General features: G+C 36.0%; 1 protein-coding gene across 2 annotated transcripts in view; it reads left to right on the forward strand.

Moving 5' to 3' along the window:
* Positions 1-24,467, forward strand: part of LOC150082577 (importin-4-like) — a 186,556-nt gene that overhangs the window by 92,815 nt on the left and 69,274 nt on the right. For both annotated transcript variants that reach the window (XR_016547194.1, XM_090377536.1), the window contains exons 13-16: positions 8,689-8,798; positions 10,231-10,339; positions 11,192-11,339; positions 21,298-21,411. Coding sequence is in view for 1 of the 2 variants with exons in the window: in XM_090377536.1 (XP_090233662.1) it covers positions 8,689-8,798; positions 10,231-10,339; positions 11,192-11,339; positions 21,298-21,411 (481 nt within the window). In the remaining variant the exon portion in view is untranslated. The remainder of the gene's footprint in view (positions 1-8,688; positions 8,799-10,230; positions 10,340-11,191; positions 11,340-21,297; positions 21,412-24,467) is intronic.

The raw sequence follows: 24,467 nt of genomic DNA on the forward strand, positions 1-24,467 counted from the left end.
GCTGTGGTAACCTGTCTGCAGTGCTCCGAAAATTTCATCTGACTGCACAATTACTGCCAAGTAATTTCATTCTCGACCACCTTGACTGTAGTACTGCATAGTTGGTATGTTACTGTGGGGCTATTGCTACCCATATGCAGTACTTGGCATTTGTCAATGCTAAACTTTAGTTGGCATCTCTCAGCCTAACTGCCCAACTTCTTTAGGTCTGTCCTGTTGCAGCATACCATCGTTACTGTCATTAATAAACATGCCAACTTTTGCATCATCTGCAAACTTGGACATTAAGCCTATTATATTTTCATCAATATCATTGATAAATATAGAAAATAACAATGGTCCCAACACTGAACTCTGGTGGGGGGAACTCACCTAATAACCATGAAGTGCAGTGTCCATTTGTCTTCTTCCACTCAACCACACTCCTTTCTCAATAGGTCATCACTTATGGCAGGATAAATGGCAGAAAAAAGCTTAAGTCTAAATTCATATTAGCTGTAAAAGCTTAAATTAGGTATATATTCATATTATTTTTGAGCTGGGGTGATGATTAATGTATATTTGTGCTTTTTCCTTAGCCATCTGAGAAAATATACTTGGGTCAAAACATTACTTGTAATTAATGTAAGCTCTATAATTATTGCCTTACTGTTAGAGAGATTTACCTACTTGTATGCATAGAATCAATGAGGATATTGATGTTGACTTCCAGAATTCTTGATCATCGTGGAACTGTATTTGAAGTTGAGCAGAAAGCTGCCTTCATAAGAAACTCTGCAATCAGTTTTCATTAGATATCTAGATTTGTTTCTTCACTCAGTGCTCTTTTTATGGCTAACTAATAAAAGTAGATACCATCACAAGAATGTACAAATGAAGTGCTTTCTTTTTTACCTAAAGTGCATGTATCCCTTCCCCCAACCAAAATTTTATTAGTATTAGTAATGGCTGCATGGTGCAAGAAAGCCAATGGCTTATGCTGCACCAGCCTTAAAAAAAAAAAAAAAAATCTGAACAAAACAATGATAATAAAATAAATAAATAATAATTAATAAAAAAAAAGGAAATTAAACCTATCATCCTATGCGCTTCCCTGACCTGAAGGTACTATCCAGATGACCTTTGAATTTCCCCAAACTGTCAGCCTCTACCACCCACGTAGGCAACTTATTCCAGTAATTTATAACTCGCTGGCTAAAATAAAACTTCCTGCAGTCCAATCTAAACATTCCCCCCCCCCCGTAACTTGAATTTATGTCCCCTAGTTCTAGCATCATTTATAATCTTGAAATTTTCGTCCTCATTCATTTTACTGATGCCTCTCAGAGCCTTAAACACCTCAATCAAATCTCCTCTAAGGTGTCTAGTTTCCAAACTCCGCAACCCACATATTCGAAGTCTTTCTTCATAAGGACGCCCTTTTGCCGATCTCACCAGGTGAGTGACCCGTCTTTGCACCCTTTCAAGAAGTTCGATATTTTTCTTTAGGTGCGGTCTCCATACTTGAACACAGTATTCCAAGTGTGGTCTAACAAAAGCCTTGTATAATGGGATTATCACGTCCCTATCTCTACTTGCAAAAGTTCGATAGATCATCGATAGGACACCATGGGCCTTCCTTGCAACCTGTTTACAATTCTTAGAGAATTTCATGTCTGACCATATCATAACACCCAAGTCTCTTTCCTCCAGTACTGGGTTTAGTTGAACTCCACCAAGTGAATAAGTTATTTTGGGATTACTGTTTCCCAGGTGTAATACCTTACACTTTGTTGGATTAAAGCATAGCTTCCATTTTTCTGACCATTCCTGAAGCCTATATAGGTCTCTGTGAAGAAGCTCAGCTTGATAGTGATCATTAACCACTCTACCAATTTTAACATCATCTGCAAATTTAGACATCATGCCCTCCATCCCTTCATCAATGTCGTTTATGAAAATTAAAAACAACGGTGGTCCTAATACTGATCCTTGGGGAACCTCACTTCTTACATCAACCCAATCTGAGGAATAGTCATTTATCACAACCCTCTGCCTCCTGCCCTGTAGCCATCCTGCTATCCATCTAAGGATTTTCCCAGTGATTCCAACCTGTTCCAGCTTATAAAGCAACCGCTCATGTGGGACTGAGTCAAAAGCTTTGCTGAAATCTAAATAAACAATGTCAAAATTATTCCCTAAATCCGGCTCGTGAGTGACCCTTTCAAAATAGCGAACCAGATTTGTTAAACATGATTTTCCCTTTACAAAACCATGCTGAGTATCCTTGAGAATTTCAATTCGATCCAAATGATCCTGAATTCCACCCTCGATCATTGCCTCCATGATTTTCCCTACCACTGAAGTCAGACTGACAGGTCGATAATTTCCCACTTCACTCTTAGAGCCACCCTTATATATGGAAGATACATTGGTACTTTTCCAATCCAAGGGAATCTCCCCAGAGTGTAGCGATGCTCGCATAATTAGCCTCAATGGTTCAATGCACTCAGTTGCCGCCTCCCTTAAGATTATAGGGTATATTCCATTAACTCCAGGAGCCTTACTGGCCTGTAGGCTCGAAAGTGTTTTCATTAAATGGCATGGTTTATTTCAAAAAATAAAAACATTCAAAAATTTTCTATGTAAAAATATTTTACAAGAAGCTGTAGATGAGTAGTATCAGGTGAGTGGTCCCAGTTTATCTGTTCGCAGAGATTCACCATCATTGACCTTCAGTTGTTATTGAGATTGTGTGTTCTTGCACCATCTCAAAATTACTGTGTGTGTGTATATAGTTAGTTTCATTGTTAAAACATTATTGTCTCTTTACATTAAGGTTATCCCTTATATTTTAATCCTCTTTCATATTCAACATTGTTGAAAAGGTCAAGCCAGAGTAATTGTGATGAAAATCATGAAAAGAAAACATGCAGTCTCGTGAGTATTGAAACAAGATTAAAAGTTATTGAAAACTAAGGGCAGGCAGTAGTGTTAAAATGGTGGGCAGAGATTTCAAGTTATGTCTACATTAAGGACAATTATGAAAGACAATTCATAAAGGCTGTGAAGTGTTACACCATTGACAGCTCCCAGAATTTTTAACACTTGATTTTTATTAACCCATCTGCAGTCATGAAAAGGATTATCCTTCTGATTACATGGGACCACTTAGACCCCACATGTCTATGTTTTGAAAAATCAGAAAAAACTAAATTTGTTCTCTTTTTGATGCCACTATAACTTCAATCTTTTCTGAATACAACTGTGAAAGTGGCGCCTCTGCAGCCAGGTGGGTAGGAGCAGCAGTGCATAGCACACGCTTCTTGATTAGACCAGGGTTCGAGCCCATGACCACCAAATACGGAGGATGCGGAAAGGTCAGGGAATGACCACCACATATCCCCAGAGCAATATGGTCTTAGTTGCTAATGTTCCTAAAAACCAAACTGTGAAAATTCCATTTTTTTTTATATTAAAAGCATATATTTTTAATTAATAATTAAAACTCCCTTTAGACCTGTCGGTGAGCAAAATGCAAATTTAAAAACAGCATGCTTCAGTGGACACCTTCAATTGGACAACAGCCTTTCACTAACGAGTGCCTGTTGCATGAAATGTGAAGTACACATGTCAACAGTTTGACTCTAGACGAGTTCAATGTCACAAAGCTAGAGATGGTTACTAATTGGAAGAAAGTGCATGGCAGCAAACACAACTTGCTATCAATAACTGAAAGTGACACATTCTAATCAACATGTGCATATAATTAGTTTTAACTTAATTCATAAATTTTTCCTGATTGTGCAATAATTAACAGATATTTCTAGAATTTTCAGTGGAGAAATGAAAGAAAACATTTTCAAAAACAGTTATTACCAGTTTCAGCTGTGCAGACAGAGTAGATGAAGAGCACAAATTGCTAAAATATTGTTTTGGCTTGAATTGACCCTCCTTGACGAACACAGTGTTAATGACGGAAATGGAAAATTTATTAGATGAATGGATAAAGAATCTCTCTGTGCTGTATGCATGTAGGCACACAGATTATTATGAATAAAGTGCTGAATCTTTGGGATGTCTTAAAAGAAAAGCATAGTAGTCCATTTGAGAATGTTAAAGCTAGAAAGGGAAGGTTTGATTGCTGTATTGATGAATAATTGACAAATCAATGAGAGCAGATACAATTATAACTGAAAATTACCCTGAGGAATTTCGAAGATTTGTTTTCCAGAGTAGATTTTCTTCAAATATTTTAATTTTTAATGTTGATGAAACAGGACTTTTCTGGAAGCAGATGTCATCCTGTATGTTTATTTTTAGGAAAGAGAAGAGTGCTTAAGGATGTAAAGCCATTGGTTAATTCTTCCTCTGAGTGGTATTGCATCCAGGACTTTAAATTTAAGTCATTTGTAGTTTATAATTTGGAAACACCTCATGCTATGCATGTTTATAGTAAAGCTAATCTACCCATTGTGTGACAAGCATATGCAGTGCCTGGGTGAATCAAAATATCTAGACTTGCTGAAATTTTATTTTTGCCCAGCGATATTAAAAAAATATATATATATTGTGAAAAGTGAGTGTTGAACACTGGGGTATCTTGGTGTTGGATAATGTGCTCGGCTGTGATCTCCATCTGAAGTCTATGTGTGGATTTACAAGTTGAAGTTAAGTTTCTATTGCCAAACATTATATTTAGTCTGCAGCCTGTGGATGAGGGTGTAATAATGACATTCAAGCCTTTTACGTAAAACTAAGGAAAACATTTTAGTATTAGTATTAGTATTAGTAACGGCCGCATGGTGCAAGAAAGCCTATGGCTTATGCTGCTCCAGCCAACAAAAAAAAAAAAAAAAAAAAAAAAAATTAAAAAAAAAATAAATCCGAACAAAACAATGATAAAAAAAAAAATAATAAAAATAAATAACTAAATAATAATAATTAATAAAATAAAAAATAAATAAAAAGGAAATTAAACCTATCATCCTATGTGCTTCCCTTACCCGAAAGTACTATCCAGATGACCTTTGAATTTCCCCAAACTGTCGGCCTCTACCACCCATGAAGGCAACTTATTCCAGTAATTTATAACTCGCTGGCTAAAATAGAACTTCCTGCAATCCAATCTAAACATTTCCCCCCGTAACTTGAATTTATGTCCCCTAGTTCTAGCATCATTTATAATCTTGAAAATTTTGTCCTCATTCATTTTACTGATGCCTCTCAGAGCCTTAAACACCTCAATCAAATCTCCTCTAAGGTGTCTAGTTTCCAAACTCTGCAACCCACATATTCGAAGTCTTTCTTCATAAGGGGACGCCCTTTTGCCGATCTCACCAGGCGAGTTACCCTTCTTTGCACCCTTTCAAGAAGCTCGATGTCTTTCTTCAGGTGCGGTCTCCATACTTGAACACAGTATTCCAAGTGTGGTCTAACATAAGCCTTATATAATGGGATTATCACGTCCCTATCTCTACTTGCAAAAGTTCGATAGATCATTGATAGGACACCATGGGCCTTCCTTGCAACCTGTTTACAATGCTCAGAGAATTTCATGTCTGACCGTATCGTAACACCCAAGTCCCTTTCCTCCAGTACTGGCTTTAGTTGAACTCCACCAAGTGAATAAGTTTTTTTGGGATTACTGTTTCCCAGGTGTTAATACCTTACACTTTGTTGGATTAAAGCACAGCTGCCATTTTTCTGACCATTCCTGAAGTCTATCTAGGTCTCTCTGAAGAAGCTCAGCTTGACAGTGATCATTAACTACTCTCCCAATTTTAACATCATCTGCAAATTTAGACATCACGCCCTCTATCCCTTCATCAATGTCGTTTATGAAAATTAAAAACAACAGTGGTCCTAATACTGATCCTTGGGGAACCCCACTTCTTACATCAACCCAATCTGAGGAATAGCCATTTATCACAACCCTCTGCCTCCTGCCCTGAAGCCATCCTTCTATCCATCTAAGGATTTTCCCAGTGATTCCAACCTGTTCCAGCTTATAAAGCAACCGCTCATGTGGGACTGAGTCAAAAGCTTTGCTGAAATCTAAATAAACAATGTCGAAATTATTCCCTAAATCCAGCTCGTGAGTGACCCTTTCGAAATAGCGAACCAGATTTGTTAAACATGATTTTCCCTTTACGAAACCATGCTGAGTATCCTTGAGAATTTCAATTCGATCCAAATGATCCTGAATTCCACCCTTGATCATTGCCTCCATGATTTTCCCTACTACTGAAGTCAGACTGACAGGTCGATAATTTCCAACTTCACTTTTAGAGCCACCCTTATGTATGGGAGATACATTTGCACTTTTCCAATCCAAGGGAATCTCCCCAGAGTCTAATGATGCTCGCATAATTAGCCTCAATGGTTCAATGCACTCGCTTGCCGCCTCTCTTAAGATTATAGGGTATATTCCATCAACTCCAGGAGCCTTACTGGTCTGTAGGCTCGAAAGTTTTTTCATTAAATAATCTTGCGAAATTTCAATATCATTAATTACATATTTTTTAACTTCGCTCCCACAATTTCCCTTTGCCACAAAAGGCTTTTCATTTGTAAATATCGATGCAAAATAACTGTTGAGTTCATCTGCAACGGCAGCTGGTGTATTTATTACTATCCCCTTTCCCTTACATAAAGGTCCGATCTGGTTTTTCCTGCTCTTCTTGGCATTTATATATGTGAAGAATTCTTTATCCCCCCTCTTTGCTCTGTTTGCTAGTGATTTCTCATAAACTGCCTTTGCCTGTCGAACCTTTTCTGTGGCTCTATTACACATCACCTTGTAGCTGTTATAGGCTTCAGTACTTTTTGTTGTTCTGTAACCTTTCCATGCCACCTTTTTCTGCTCAAGTAATGCGGCAACTTCACTAGTCATCCAACTTGGAACCCTCCTCGTGGAGTATTTTTTTAATGGTATATACGCATTCAAGGCATCTGTGATTAATGTTTTAAAAGCGTACCACAGTTCAATTGTATTCATTCTCTGCGCGATATCTACCCAGTTAATAGAGGCCATGTAGTACCTTAAGGCATCGTAATTTCCTTTTCTGAAATTAAAACCCATTCCTTTGCCTTTTACTTCTGCTACCTCTCTCGTCATCATCCACCGTAGAACTCCGTGATCACTTCCTGCTACTGGTTCCTCTACTGTCAGCCCTGTTATGTCATCTGATTCATGTGTGATGATGAGGTCTAGGATACTCTTTTCTCTAGTATTTTCCCTGACGTGTTGATACAAATAACAGTCATCTAGTTGATTTAAAAATTTTGTTCCCCATGTCGAGTTTCCTTCCCATTTACTCCAATCAGTTAGAGGCAGATTGAAATCACCCATAATAAGGCATTGACGCTTACTTGCCCATTCCATTTGCATGTAGAGGCTTTTGTCATAATCTTCACAATCACCTGGTCTGTAGATTACTCCTACTCGCATTATACCTTTGTTTCCAACTATCTCACACCATACAGACTCTATACTAGCATGTGAAACGTCTGAATCCGGGAAAGCTATCGTCGCACTCAGGCTGCTTCTGATAAGAAGCATTACCCCACCACCCCTTCTATCTAACCTATCCTTCCTAAATACATTATACAAGCCGTACTGAAATTCATCATCCCCAATTTCCGGGTGGCACCACGTCTCTGTAAGCCCTATTATGTCCATTTAAGCAACTCACTGAGAAATGTGCTTGCCAGGACAAAGCATCTGGGACTGGTGGCAAAATTTCAACATAATGAACACAATCCTTATTATTGACAAGGCCTGCAATGAAGCCCCCATCTTAATAGGAAGAATGTTTGGCAGTGGCTGTATCCAGAAGTTGTACAGCACTCTCCTGGTTTTGAGCAGGAGCTATATAATGCTATTGAAGCCATCAGCTACATGGAAACCATAGCAGATCATGGGGGTCGATTGCTGATGCTAACCTTCCATGGTGAGCTCCTTAAGAACAGTGAACTGAAAGAGTAAGGTCTCCATGTTGTTTTTGAAGAAATACAAGTCTGAACACTCTTTTGAGGGTTTTTGACTATCAAAGCCATTGAAGAAACACTTTCACCACATAATCAGGCCACAAATTTTTGGATGAGCATGACAGTGACCCTTTAGTTCTGTCAAAAAATGTGATGACAGTTCTCTGTTTTTGAAAATTTTCATTTGTCTTCAGAAGATGACTATTGAAACACTACTGTGTAAAACTCAGTTTTGCTACAAAAAATTACCAACCAGTGCTATACTTTCACACAGTATTTGACAGGAAGGTTAGCGAACGTGTCCAGGAGTGAGACCCTAAGAAGGTGCTGTCATCTGGTGAGTGAAGCTCTCGAATATTGCCAGACCTTGTAAAGTCAGAGAAGACAATCTCTATAGTGTGTGTACCCAAAACCAAAGCATTGTATTATTCCCACTTTATCTGTTGCCAGATTCTGCATCATTCATAATTCAAAATTTTGTATTTTTGGTGACTAATGTATAATGTAGTGTATCTTTAATTTTCCTTGAATTTAACTGTTAACTTTAGCACCATAGCATTTTTGATTTTTTTTTTTTTTTTTGTTATAACAGCTGATTTGTCTGTTTTCCAGTAATAAATTTAATATTTATTGGTGTCATTAGTATTAATGAAATACTAATTGGTGTCATCAGTATTTTATTGTTGTTTTAGTCACTTTAAGAATTATTTTGCCTAGATGCGACATGTGGAACCTGCCCTAGAGAGCAATAATCCTAATCACAAAAAAGCAGCTTATCTAGCTTTGGCTGTTATAGCAGAAGGATGTTCTGGAAATATTAGAAACAAGTAGGTTAATATTAATTTATATTTTTAAAAAAGAAAACCAGATTGTGGTAAATAATCTTGTTATATAGGCACGTGCTTTTTAGAAGTTAATAATAAAATCAGCCATCTGTTATGCAAATTATATAGGTGGCTGAATGCATTTCTAGACTTCACAAATTTTTGATAGAGAAACTGTTAAAATACCTTGAAATGCATTGAGTTACTCTAGAGCAGGGGTCGGCAACCTGCGGATTTTTGAACATGTAACTGCTGCCCTTTAACTTTTAGCCCACATGAAGCACAATTTGAAATGGAGTTAGAGGACTTAAAAATCAAGGACATGTGGAGTGCAAGACTAAAATTCTGTAAAACTGAAATTGAGCATTTGCAGAGGTAAAAGGCTGCCCTTGCAATTCTACACAAATGGATGGTGATAGATGAGTTGAAAAAGCAAGATCAAATTGTGTTCGATGTGTGGAGAAGTATATAAATTACCGGACATTTTAATATTTTTAATATTTTATTTTAAAAAAAATATTTCCGAAAATATTTTTTTTTAATAAAACACCTTCCCACTCTATTCCATTTCTTAAAAATCCCCCCCCCCCATCTTGAGGTGAGGTGCCGCTCTTCGGATTCTCTTTTATTTAATTATATCAAAAATGGCTCTCCACTCAAAAAAGGTTGATGACCCTTGCTTGACAGTGAACACAATTATTTTTGAGTAAAGCCAGTGTGAAAAAGAGATGAGAGGGGTTGAAATGATGTCATCACAACCAACAGAATGAATATATTCTTCTCATTTCACAAAACTTTTGCTTTATTATGATGAAAAGAAGCAATTATTTTCACATATTTAGATTCAGTTATACAGATTTTAAAGGATAGGTTGCAAAATTAAACAAATTAATTAATTAGTTTGGTTTATTTTTTGGGGCAAGATTTTTTTTGGTTTATTTTTTGGGGCAGAATTGTCATTTCCTCTATTTTTACACTGTTGTTTGGAAAATATAAAATCAAAGTTTTGCTGTCCTCTTTAACCAGTTTTATTGAAAAGTGTATATATATTTTAACAATTACATCTCTTTTTAATTCAAAAACATTTTCTCTTTCTTGCATTGCAGTACTTTTTTTGGTAATTTTATCCATAATATAGGTTAATTAATTAATTACAGAACTGCTTTGTTTCATATTTTTATGGTTTCATACAGTGAAAAGTTACTTGTATATTTTCCTATCCCATGTTTGCAGGACAAAAATTAAGAAAAAAAAGGGAAAGAAATGAGATAGAAATAAGATATTGTTTTAGTGACAGCAGACCTTCTGCCTGTCACTAAGAGTTTCACTATTTATATGAATATCATTATTTATTCATTTTTTACATTTGTTTCATGTATTTACTTCAAGTATATGAGGTTCCTGTTTTAATTTCATTTTTTTTTTACGTACCCAGATATCTGAAGTCTTTCTTACAAGTTATTTGTAATGGTATCACTGATGTGAATCCAGTGGTGAAAAATGCAGCACTTTTTGCTCTGGGACAGTTTGCTGAATTTTTGCAGGTATTTGTCTTCTAGTCATATAACAAATCCAATTGGGTATTTACTTCATTTGTAAGAGACTGCTCTTCTATACAAGCAGACTCTGTTAGTCCTAATTTTTTTTTTTTTTTTTTACTTTATACACCTTACCTTTTTTTTAATAATGTAACATGTGCCATTCATATGTACAGGAACTGCCAAAATTAACATAGGAAATTTTATATTTCTGAAATAATGTAAAATAGTTTTATTATGTTAATAAATTGATATATACTATACTATTATATCATGTAGTAGATTAAGTAATTTAATATTGAAATGATACAATTTTAAAGGAATTGAATCACCTCAATGCCGAACACTTAAACTATTTATGGCTGTGTTTCAGGAACTCACTGTTTCCTGTCTTCAGGCCTATGGGGGATAGAACATTGTTTGAGGAGTGGTCCTACATGTTTTCAATATGATAATGATATTTCATTATTTGTAAGACAATATATTCTAATTATGCTGTAGTCCTTTATGTGTAAGATTGTCATAATTTTGCTTATAATAAAATAAAAATAATAACTATTAATAAAAATAATAATTATTAATAACATATTTTTGAATAAAAGGGTTAGGGAAGTAAATAAATAATCCGTTTTTAGTATTGTATTTTTATTAGTATCTATTAGTAATAAATGCAGCAATAAAGCAGTGCATTAAACTCATTTTTACATCTGGTAATGGCTGTCATCAACTAATATAACTTTTCATTTCTTCCATATTGCTAAATATGGCCTTTCAAGTTTAAAAATATTAACAAAATGTCTATTCATGATTATTTAATTTTAATTAATTCTTTCATTATAACTTTTCATGCATTTATAGCCAGACATTAGCAAGTTTGCACCAGAACTACTACCCGTTCTATTTGAATATTTATCTCAAACTTGTCTTCAGTTAGAACAAGGGGGAAAAGATCCACCAAGTTTAACAAAAACATTCTACGCACTAGAAACATTTTGTGAAAATTTAGGTGAGTATAGACAGCTAATAAATTCCTCCTAAATGTATTTTTTTATGATATGCTAATTGCACAATATTATTCTTTTTACCCAAATTATATGAACTTAAGATTTTCATTATTTTGCCACCTTGAAGTTCTGCAAAGATTTTATTGCAAATTATTAAATAAGATGGCATAAAGCTCCCCTGGGGGCTGATCACTAGTGTATGCACTGCATGATTGAATTTCTACTTCTTTGTTAACTGTGGCACTAGTATTGGTTGCTTTAAGCAGGTTATAGTGAATTTATAAACTCTTCTGGCTGCAGGTGGTTATTCGGAGTATAAAAAGAAATTTAACAATATCCTATAATTGTATGATCCTATCTATGGTGTTGAGATGAAAAACAACTGATTCTGATATTTTCACTGTCTATCATGATTTAATCTGAAGTCAAATGATAACAGTTTAATATCATTACTAAAAAAAAAAAAAAAAGTTCATGATAGCTTCTGGTAAACACAGCCTTTGAACAAATGCTACCTTGTGTCTCATACTGAAAGGATGGAGAGGAAAAGAGGTGGAGAGAGAGTTGTGCTCGTGATTTAGAAGCACATAGAATCTAAAGCAGTGCACCTAATTGATGGGGCTGCCAGTGTAATGTTGAATCAGTTTTTTTATGACAAGCACTGGGAAAACAAAAATGAGAGTCAGTATTCTATAGGTCAAATGACTGTGATAACTGTGATGAACAAATAGAATGGGCCAGTAAATCAGAAGGTCTTATGGGATTTTAACTTTCCAGATATTTACTGGAACCTGTGGGATTGTTACTCACATAATAGTAGACAAATTTCTGAATTTACTGGATGACTGTTTTCTACACCAGTGTGTTAAGTAACAAGAGAAAACAATCTTGATCTGATTACCAACAGTGCTTTTCATGATTTAGAATTTTTGAGTAAAAATTTTGGTGGTTGCATTCATAGTGTATTGATGTGGGATTTAAGATATAGCTATTGCCAAGTAAAGCAATCACCTTTGCAAAAAGTGATTTTTTTGCAAAGGTGATTACAATGATCTTAGACCGCTTTTAAATTGGAAGCAATTGATGTTTTCAACTGAAAATTCTAAATGGGAAGTAATTGTTGAAGCTTACAAACTGTAAGAGGTTAGGCAAGCTAAGACAGATTGAGAAGTTTTTTGGTTGGGAATGAAGAAAATTAGCCAAAATTTCTTTGTATATTTACACTAGAACATCTTGGTTTGCTAGAATACGTAAGGCATAAATATTGATGATCCTGTTCTGATTGCTGACAAACTAAATAAATACTTTACTTATACTTTCACACATGAAGATGTTTTTAGGGACGAGTCTACCAGAAGTGTCTAATTTATTGGGAGCTAAATGATTTTATGATAACTGAGAGGAAAGCAGAAGAGAAATTATTGAAGCTAAAAGTTAATAACATACATGGTGCTAACTGACTCTGTCCATTTATGTTGAAATAAGCAGTAAGGGAGGAAAGCAAACTTTTAGCCAGATTCTTTGTGTGATATACAGCAATTTTGTCAGTAGGTACCAAGAGGTGATTGTCCCATTGTATTAGTCAATGGTTAGATTATATCTTGGGTACTGTATACATGTCCAGAAGTCTCATTTTAGGAAGGATTTGGATTTGTTGGAACAAGAGCAAAGAGATTAGTCAGATTACAAAAGGATATGCTTACTGAGAAAGACTTGACTTCTGTAAACTGCAGCATCTGCAAACTAGGTATACATAAGGAGGCCTGGTTGAAGTGGTTAATGTTTTAATTGGATGAGTAAACCAAATGCCTGTTGGCACCCTTGTTCTTTCTTGGACAACACACAACGGGGCATAGATTTAAATTGGAAAAGAATGATAGTAGTAGCAGTTGCAAATGATGCAAGAAAGCAAGTTTTATATAGCATTAGCCAAAAAAAAACTACACACCTTTCCCATCTCTATCCTCCAAGAATTTGTCTAGTTCTCCCTTGAATTTATTTGCACCATCCACTTCCACAACAAAAGATGGAAGCCTGTTCCAACAATCAACCACCTGCTGACTGGAGGGAAACTTTTGCACATATATCCTGCAAACTTCCTTCCTCAACTTAAATTTATGCCCCCTCGTGTGTAGCCTCAGCATGTGGAAGAATGCCATTCGCATTCAGCTTACTCAATCCATTCAAGGCATTAAACACCTCAATCAGATTGCCACACAGGTGCCTAGTCTCCAGAAGCTGCAATTTGTATAACTGAAGCCTTTCTAGGTAAGAGCACCCTTTTGTTCCCTTCTTTGCACCCATTCAAGCAGGTCTACATCCTTTCTAAAGTGAGGCCTCCAGACCTGTATATAGTACTCAAGATACAGCCTAACAATGGCCTTATACAAAGGGATAATCACCTCCTTATCCCTGCTAGCAAATTTTCTGTATATGATTGACAAAACCCCATCAGTTCTGGCAGCATGTCTGCATTGCTCAGAGAATTTCATATCTGACTGCACAATTACCACAGCTCTATTTCATTCTCCACTGCCCTGAGTGTAACACCACACAGTTGATAAATACTCTGGGGGCGCCTCTGTAGCCAGGTGGGCAGGAGCAGCAGTGAGTAGCACATGCTTTGTGATTAGACCGGGGTTCGAGCCCATGACCACCAAATAGGGAGGATGCAGAAAGGTCAGGGAATGACCACCGCATATCCCCGGAGCAATATGGCCTTAGTTGCTAATGCTCCTAAAAACCAAATAACAAACAAACAAACGATAAGTACTTTGGGATTACTGCTACCCATGTGCAGTATCTTGCATTTGTCAACAAACTTGAGTTACCATTTCTCAATCCATTGACCCAATTTTCCTTTCTTGTTGCCGTAGCTCACCCTGCCAACCTTTGTATCATCTACAAATTTTGACATTAAACATGATATATCTTCATCAATATCATATAAATATTGAAAACAAAAATGTGCCCAGCATTGAACCCTGGAGGACTCCACTAATAACATTAGTCCACAAAAAGTAGTGCCCATTGATAACCAGTCTGTCTTTTTTCATTTAACAGTCCTTTTATCCATAGCAGTAACTTGCTCTTAATGACACATTGCTCCAGTTTATACAGCACTCTTTTACATGCAACAGTATCAAAAGCTTTCTTGAAATCCAAGTATATGATATCAAAATAATTTTTTGTATTCAGTTCCTTCGTCACTGCATCACAGTAACCTATCAGGTTGGTTAGACAAGACTAACCCTTAATTGCATTTCTGTCCGGATGGTTCTGCATTACTTTTTTTATAACCAGTGACTCCATTATTTTCCACCTAACAGATGTTAAGCTAACATCTGTTCCAGTGTTTAGGGATTAAAAGGTCTCATTTCACCTTTTAATCTCCATTTATGAATTGAGGATGCATTCACGTATCTCCAATACATAGGGTCCTCCCCTGAATGCAAGGATGCTCTCATAATTATGGCTAAGGGTGTGCTTACCTCCTTTGCTGCCTCTCTTAATATGATTGGTTAGATCCCATCCACCCCAGGCATCTTTTTTATGTTCAGCTTCAACAGTTCTTCCACTTTCCTTTTAGTTACCACAAAGTCGTTTAGCTCCTCATTGGAGTTTGATAAACTTCTGGCATCCCTTCCCCCAAAGAATGTAGATACAAATATCTATTCAGTTTGTCAGCAACCTGAGCAGCAGCATCAACAGTTAACCCATTGACATAGAGGGGCCCCAATGTGATTCAATCCCTGGAATTGCTTGAGAGGTGGATCTTGGAATTGCTTGAGAAGCCTATGATTTCAGCATTGTTTGGGTGTGATATGTCCCTTCTGCCAACAGGTGCAGCTAGCGGTGAATGAGCAATGTCGGCTCTAGTGATGCCAATGTGATGGTCCCCTCGGCCAGTCCTCCAAACGACGGATGGCCTGGCCAATGTAGCTTGCATCACAGTCTTGGCAGGGTATGCAGTAAATGATCCCACTCCTCTTTAGAGGTGAAATTGGTGTTTTAAGAGGGTGGTTATGTGGATTGCAGTTTCCTTCCGGGTGTTTGAACGTTGTGGATGTTGTAGCTATAAAGGATTCTGGCTACACTGTGCGATAGAGTAGGGTAAAATGGGATGTGGGCAAGCAATGCCTGTGAAACCAGAAGTGTCAGGTTAACGGGCTTCAGGTGAAGAGTATCCAGCATTGTGATGGCATGATGCCCATAGTTCCCAGTAATTGAGGGTCTGTTCAGAGTAGTTGCATTTGCTGAAGTCAGACTTGACTAGGTATTTCTTCACATGTGCTGGTTCCGTTGGAGCAATGTGTCCAAGCCCTGTTCATTAGTGAATGAGTAATGCTGTGACGTTGTGCGATTCTGTCACACAGCATCACAGTTAAATGGGAAAAATATGTCACACTTAAATTGGAAAAACTGGGGTGTCAAATTATTTTTGGCACTTTCATTAGTCTGTTGGTGTCAGAACATTTGGAATATAGTGCTTATACAGTTTAAATTTCACTTTTAGTGCCAGAAAATGTGACTTGTCTCAACATGGCTGGAATTTTGATTTATATTAGCATTAATTTTGCAGTATTACAGATATCAAAGATCTTCTCATGAAATCAATTCCCTGAGAGTGAGCATTTATTCATTTACCTATTAAATTTTTTTATTAACATAAGTTTTATTTTTTTAATTTCAAAGCTTAGGATGAAATTCCTTTACATAATTAGCAAAAACATTTAGTGTCTCCAGGTTATATCACTAGGTAGGAGAGATATTGATAACTTTAGATTTGAACCTAGGTGGTATGCAATACATTTCCAATATAATATACAGGTTGGCCCTCCCTGCTTTCTTCTTTGCATTATTTGCTAATACCGGCTCAAAAAGCACCGTCAAACTAGTGCTTTCACATTCCCATTGGATTGAAATGTCAAAGCATTAGTTTGACACTGATCTGATAATGCAAACAGTGACCTGTAACTGTGGGCATTGCTGTACAGCATTGTTTCTCAATTTAATTTGGCCATGGAACCCTTTCATGATCTTTAAAAAATCTTTAAAAAATACGAAAAATACTTTTTCGTATTTTTCGTATTTTTTAATCCTCTTATTTTGTATTTTCTTCCTCTTATTTTGTATTTTCTTCCTAATGTTGCCTTTGCATAGGGAGCAATTAGGAAGAAAATACAAAATAAGAGGATTAAAAAATACGAAAAATACTTTAATGTAAATTGAAACACAAAAGGGCTTTACTGTGCAAGCCCAAACAGTGAAATTGCAGTGTGTATTAAAAATATGAACAAGTTGCATTATAAACATAAACACAGAGGAACAAATTAATGGCAGCAGCCATAATTCATAGACATAAAAATTTATATGTGACTTTTGGGAGCGTGGAGGATACCCATTGGAGAAAAAAATAGAAATAATTTTACTGCCATTACACTATGTTAATTACAGATGACAATAAAATCATTCAATATATGCAGAAGAAATGGCTTTGCAAGGTATATGTTGTGGAGCTATTAATTTACAGCAGAAAGGTTAAACTCTATAAGGAGATTTTAGCACTTCTGCAATTTCAGATTTTGATTGCTGCAAGCAATACATTGTAGATGTTTATAGAGTCATAAGTCATTCATGATTATGAGATCAACTTTATTAATAGTTTAAAAAAAAATCACATTTAAAATAACACAATAAAAATTAGGATATTAGAGTTGGGAAAGGAATTAGAAAATATAAATTGGAATATCATCGGTTTGTCTGAAACAAGAAGAAGAAATGAATCACTTATAAGTTTATCAAGTGGAAATCTGCTGTACACCAATGCAACAGTGAATGGAGTGAAGGTGGGGTTGTCTTTCTGGTCCATACAGATATAAAAAAAACAATATATTGGAATTTAAAAGTACATCACCAAGGGTGTCAAGACTACTCAGGATTTCTAAGAGGTACAAGCTAAAAGTTATGATTTATGCACCAACGTCAAGCCATGATGATGATGAAGAGGTTGAAGAAATTTACACCGAAATTGAGAGTCTTCTAGATGACCAGAAAACCCACTACACTATCATCATGGGGGACTTCAATGCTAAGGTCGGAAAGAGATAAAACAGTGCAGATAGGGGAACTATAGCAAATTTTGGAATAGGTGAAAGACTTGTGGAATTTGCAAAATCTCAAGGAATGTCAGTAATGAACGCTTTTTTTTCCAAGAAAAGGATGAACAGAAAGTGGACATGGAAGAGCCCAAATGGATTAACAACTAATGAAATAGACTTCATCCTCACTAACAGAAGATATATTGTGAATGATGTTACTTTCCTGAACAAGGTAAATGTTGGAAGTGATCGCAGAATGGTAAGATGCACACATGATATCGATGTAAGAAAAGAAAGGAAAAAATTGACTTGAATAAATGATACGAAGGTCTTTGAGATAACAGAAGAGGAGAAAAAGCAGTATGCACTGGAACTTAAGAACAAGTTTGAGCTTCTGCAGACTGTTCAGGACCAAGATATTGACGAGGAATACTACAACTTTCTGAAAGTGATAAAGCCCAAGAAACCTATAGGTAAAAAGAAATCCAAAGAAGAAAAAATTAGTCAAGAAACACTTCTCATGATGAACTGAAGACAACAAATGAAGAGCAAGGTAAACACTGATAAAGACAAAATTGAGTATACTGAGTTATGCAAAGCCATTAGAAAGAGACTCAGAGAGGACATAAGAAGATTTAACACAAGAAAAGTAGAACAGACATTAGGGGAAAACAAAGGACTTAAATCAGCAGCTATGAGCGGTAATACAGAAAGACAAATAATACTGAAACTGAAGAATAGAGATGATGTACTTATAAATAGCAGAAAAGGCATAATTCAAATAGTAGAAGACTCCGTAGCCGAGTGGTCAGGAGCGGGAGTGCAGTAGCACACGCTCTTTGAGTAGACCGGGGGTTCAAGCCCCTGACTGCTAAATACGGTCGATCTGCCAACCCGCACTGGACCAGCGTGGCAGACTAAGGTCCATTTCCCTCAGCATGAATTGTTGAGGAGGCTTCCATCCTGCAGTGGGTTGATAATGGCTGCACTTTATCTTTTTATAGAGAATTATACGAGGAGCGAGGAAATGATGCCAGAAGTGGGGAAGATGGATCACAAATTAGTAACACATACAACATGCCTGATAAGGTAGAACATGTGTTGAAGAAAATGAAGAATCAGAAAGCCCCAGGGGAAGATGAAGTTACTGTAGCTTTGTTAAAATTGGGGGGAAGAGACATGACATAGAAACTGGCAAGACTCTTCAAAAATGCATTAGAAAAGGTGTGAAGCCTAAGGAATGGAATAATGCAATAGTTTTGCTGCATAAGAAAGGAGATAAATCAGAAATTGGTAATTAAAAACCAATTAGCTTGTTATCCCACAGCTACAAGTAGTTCGCAAAGGTCATTACTAACAGATTAGAAAGAATACTTAATGAGAATCAACCGAAAGAGCAAGCTGGCTTTAGGACAGGATTCTCAACTATGGATCACCTTTATGTAATATCACAGCTAATGGAGGAAGCAAATGAATAAAAAAACACCAGTATGCCTGGCATTTGTGGATTATGAAAAAGCATTTGACTCCATACAGCATTGGTCAATGTTTCGGGCACTGGAAAGACAAGGCATAGATACCCCATATATTATGATTTTGAAGAAAATATATGAGAGTGCTACCTTCTTTATTAGACTAGACAAAGAGAGTAGTAAATTTAAAATTGAGAAAGGAGTTCAACAAGGAAACACTATCTCCAAAGTTGTTTACTGCTGCCCTTGAGGAAGCTTTCAGAAGATTAGATTGGTTGCAGAAAGGAGTCAATGTGAATGGAGAGTAGCTAAACCATTTACGATTTGCAGATGATGTTGTGATCATAAGCCACGATTCCAAAGAATTATAGGAAAATCTTAATCAGTTATACAGAGTTAGTAAGGATTTCGGACTAAAGATGAATATGGCTAAAACAAAAGTAATGATGAACAAGTATGCCACAGAAAGGGATATGATGATTGAAGGAACAGTATTGAAAAGGTGGATTCATATACTTATCTGGGACAAGTCATTAGCTGTAATAATGATAAATGGCTGGAAGCCAACAGAAGAATAAATGTTGGATGGATATAGCATTCAGGAAATATAGTCACATACTGAGGAGCAATATCCCAATTTGTCTGAAATGTAAAATAATGAACCAGTATTCTCCCCACCATGACTTATAGAAGCGAAACATGGGCACTCATCAAAAGAATGAAAGAGAAGCTGAAACTACACAGCAAAGAATGGAACGAATTATATTAGGAATCAGACTGTTAGATAAGAAGAGAAACACTTGGATTAGGCAGTAAACTCAAGTAAAGGACATTCTTATCAAAACTAAAGAACTAAAATGGGCTTGCGCAGGACACATAGCTCAAAGACATGATGACAGATGGACTTAGAAAATAACCAAATGGTACCCAAGAGGAGCTAGAAGGAAATGTGGAAGACAACAGAGATGGACAGATGAAATTCACAAATCTGTGGGTAGTAAATGGATGTCAATTGCACAAAACAGAAGGAACTGGAAAGTTGCTGGAGAGGCCTTCATCCTGCTGTGGATTGAAAATGGCTGATGATGATAGTCATTCATGGAAACATAGTCAACAGAATTTCAAAATAAATTTACTAAAATCCACATAATATTATTTTGTTGACTTCAGGATGTTAATGACTGGATTATCTGATATTAAATTAAGGTTTTCATGTACTTCAGTGGTTTCCCAAACTTTTTCATTACAGACGCGCTAAGTACAAGTCAAAAATTAATTTAACACATCCCCAGAAATTTTAATTATTCAGCATCTTACCCTTTTGTTCCTTATCTCTAAGTTGATAAGTGCAGTAGTATGTAGCTTCCTTTGCTTTGTGCTAAAAACATGTAGAGAAGCACTTAGAACATGCTTGATCAAGACCGTCTGAAATCGATTACTTCATCTATTAACTTTAAAAGAGAAAGAACATGTCCAGAGCTGGCTAGCTGCCAAGTATGAAACATGAGAAGAATTAATTATTTTGTATTACTAACTAATTGTATCTTAATCAATTATATCAGTAAATGCAATGAAATATATATAGTGCTGAGACAATTTTAAAATTTGATGCTACCCTTTGGGACATGACATTAAACTCACTTTGGAAAGATCTGCTGTATGTTGTGCCACCCTTTATTTTCATAAAATTCATATCAGAATCAATTTTGAATTTGCTGAAGCAGATAGCTGCCTCCGTGTGGCTGCATGTTTTTAAATTTAATGTGTAAATATGTAGCTGTAGAAAATAGTACATCTAGACTATTATTTATATATATATATATATATATATATATATGGTAGATTGTATCATAAAGACGATTAAAAAGGAGTAACCTGTAAAAAAAAAAAAAAAAAAAAATTAATAAGAATGAAAAATAAAAGTAACAGTTGCTGGCATCAGATAAGGACAGGCTAATTGGGCTATAATTCAAAAAGAGAATGTAGAGCAAATATGCAATAAAATCTCATGACAGCAAAAGTAAAACTTGATGCATAGTCAAGTACAGAAACGCATTCCCTTTTATTTTTCATTCCTATTCAATATATATATAAAAAAAATTTTTTTACAAGTTACTCCTTTTTAATTGTCTTTATGATACAACTTGCATTTTTTTTCTCAGCTTTTGGAATTCTGCGTAACTTACACTTCCATCTTTACATTTAACTGTTATATTTCTTACAATATAAGTATATATACATTTGCATGCTCTGGTGCCTTTGTCATATCCAACTTATTTTTATTTTTCCACTTTTTCTCCTGGTTTTAACTCTATATATATATATATATGTTATTTTTTTGTAGTAGTAGTAATAATACAATATAATTTGTAAATGTTTCATTTCAGAGGATGAACTACTGCCTTATTTGCCGTCATTGATGGAGCATATTCTCAAGTTTTTAACAATTGCCTCATCTGTTAATGCTCGAGAATTAGCAATTAGTGCCATTGGAGCAGTTGGTAATAAATATTTGTTTATTTTTGATTATCATCAGAATATTTGTATCTGATGAGTGTGGGAGAGTTAGTGTATGATGTCTGTTGTATGAAGGTAGTATTTAACAGAACTGTTATACTATGTTTGTATAACAAAACATAAGAGTACCTGTGGATGTTATTTGTTAGAAAAAGAATTATTTCTCTTGTAACATTGTATGTGTTGAACTTGACTAAGATGTGCCAAAGATATATCTGTACAGTTATAGTGAATTCGTATGGTAATTAGTATTTTAATGACGTATGCTGTGATTGCAGTATGCTTGTCATTTGGAAGTACTGTAAGTGTGAGCTGTCAACAGATAGATACCTAAATCAGTTTAGAATCTGTGGTACACTTCATATCATGGTTGAGTGATGCTATTGCAATTGTCATATATCATATTGTTCAGTCCTTGAGGCTGTCACAGACATTCTCTCAGGTATTTCGAGCTGGGCTTGCTACCTGGGAGTCTAAAACGCTGATGGAACTGATATTCATGTGACACACAACTCAAGTAGATCTAATTTTGGCTAAGTTGGTCTGTGACAGCCAAATCCTCTGCTTGTACCTTCATGATGGTGGGACTGTTAGTAACTCTAGGTATAAACCCCACGTGCAAGTCCTGAAATATGGCACCTTGTGTACCACCCAGGTGTGAACTAGTGTAAGCAGGGATAGAGTCATGGTGCCTACACCATATGGACGAATGCTATCTCTCTGTGTTACCAGGCAGTACTATGTGGTAGATGACTCATCAACTGTTGCAATACCCCACTCTGCTTATTTGAGGTTTGAAGTGGTTCAACCCATGTTTAGTTTCCAGAGCAAAGCTCCAGCAACCCCTCATCTTTTCCATCATGCAGTATGATTGATGTCTTTTGAGATTATGATGGACATCCTGGTGAGATCCACTCTTCCTTACATCTCAAAGGTATGGCTCTAAAATGGTGTTTGCAGATAGTCAACTTGACTGAACCTATTGGTAACTTTTTAGGAGTTTCTGGATGTGTATAATCTCGCTGCCTCTACTCTGCCAGATGGTGACTTGAAGGGAGTCTGAGTAGTGTGTATGTGGGGACATTGTTGACGCTACGTTATGTTAAGGAGCTGGGTACATTCTTTCCACGTGTACGCTGTATCCAAAAATTTCATTACTTCATACAGCATGTCCCATGTGCCCCCCCCAACCTTTTCTTACTCCTGAATACATCATCAGTTGTCAAACTAATAGAAGAAACTTATCTGTGAAAAGATCTAAACCTCCCAAACACTTCCTCATTCATTTCACAAGTACATGTGGTCTCAGTTCCAATCTCAATGATGTCCATTTCCACTTACAGTCTGTCTGCCAAACCACATGTACCCTTTCTGATGGAATCACAACTATTAGTCGATTCAACCACTGCCCATCTCAGTTGTCCAATTTATTCTCTGTATGATTCCTTTCGCTTCAAAGGTGGTACTTGTGCATATATCTGCTCTGATATTTTCTGTCAGAGACTTAGTAATTTGGAATCTCCTCTTTTTGATCTTGTTTGGCTTAAAATCTCTCTACCAAATTCTGTCAAATTCATCTGTTGCCTCTATCATTCTCCCAATTCCACTAATCACTTGGAACTCTTTGAACTTTCTGCTGTAATTCTGTAATTGTTCTAGGGAATCTTGGTACACAAAAGATTTAAAACATCTCCAGAGGAAGAAGTTGATGGCATAAAGTTCAGCAGGTGTGTCTATTTGATTGTCCTTAGTCTTCCAATACATTTATTAGGAAACACTTTAACAAGGAACTGTGACATGCTGAATGTGATGTATGATAGTGCACTGTCCTGCTGGAAGAACGTAGTTATACATTTCAGTAATGCAATATCATCAAGGAAAAGATTAAGGCATTCATGCAACAGTCATGTATGTTTTGCTGTCACAGTATTGTTGAAAAATTAAAACTGCAGTAGCTGCCTGTCTCATATCCCTGACTACATGTTGATTCATGTATCATACTAAATGTGCATTGGTTCATCATTCTGATATCTTAAGTTGTGTTTGTTGATATGACTATTAAGATAACAAGACCTCTTTACTAAACAATACTGAACTGTCTTAGCTTGCAGAAGTCATTCAAAAAATTTGTCCTTTGCTCTATGTTATTACCGTAAACTCTTTTAAGAGGCACTTGTGGAATGTTATTGGTCAGAATGTGATGGGCTGCTACTGCAACTGGTTTTAACATTGCTATTCAAGCTTCCTTACAGACTTTTTATGGATTCATTAAACTTGTCCAAGCAAAACCATAACATTTTCTTCTTTGGCAGCTCTTCTTGTTCTATCATTACATGGGTTGCTGTGAACACTTCCAGGTCTCTGTAATCAGTCAACTAATTTTATGACATTTGCATGACTGTACCTTTCTGGTTGTAGCCAGTTAAATTTCTGTACAATAGGTTCTATCAGATGTTTGCCATAACATAAACCTTATGGCAGCTCTTTCCTCCACTTAGTTTTCCCTTCTATCCTGTTGAAATTATACCAACAGGAAGGAAAAATTAAAATTAAACACTTCATTATTTACTGTGATGTAGAGATTTTGGGAGATCCTATATATGTACAAAGTGTTATTACTTTTACAAGGGGTAGTTGAAAATTTCTGGCTTACCATATATTTTATTATTAGAAAATAAAATAAATGTAATAATATTCATTTATTTTGGCTTATTTTTAAGTTTAAAAAGTCTTCTTCAGAAGAAGAGTCTGACAGTAAAATACTTTTATTTTTTATTTTTGAAAGGACTGTCTATCTATTAAATCCACAAGTATATGATGGAGATGTGATTGACGCAGGTCTGGGCAGCCTCTGATGCATAAACTGCAGAAAATGTTGATGCCGTTCATGACCTGAATTTGAAAGGTGATTGGATTGGGTTACAATGCATAGCAAAGACACTGAACTACTCCTGTGAGCAAGTCCATGTTATCTATGAAGAACTGAGTGTGAAAAATATTTCAGCAAAATGGGTACCAAAAGATTTGAATGTGGACCATA

Source organism: Mastigoproctus giganteus, chromosome 7 (genome assembly GCF_048544385.1).
Source record: "Mastigoproctus giganteus isolate SK-2022 chromosome 7, ASM4854438v1, whole genome shotgun sequence".
In the NCBI taxonomy this organism is placed as follows: domain Eukaryota; kingdom Metazoa; phylum Arthropoda; class Arachnida; order Uropygi; family Thelyphonidae; genus Mastigoproctus; species Mastigoproctus giganteus.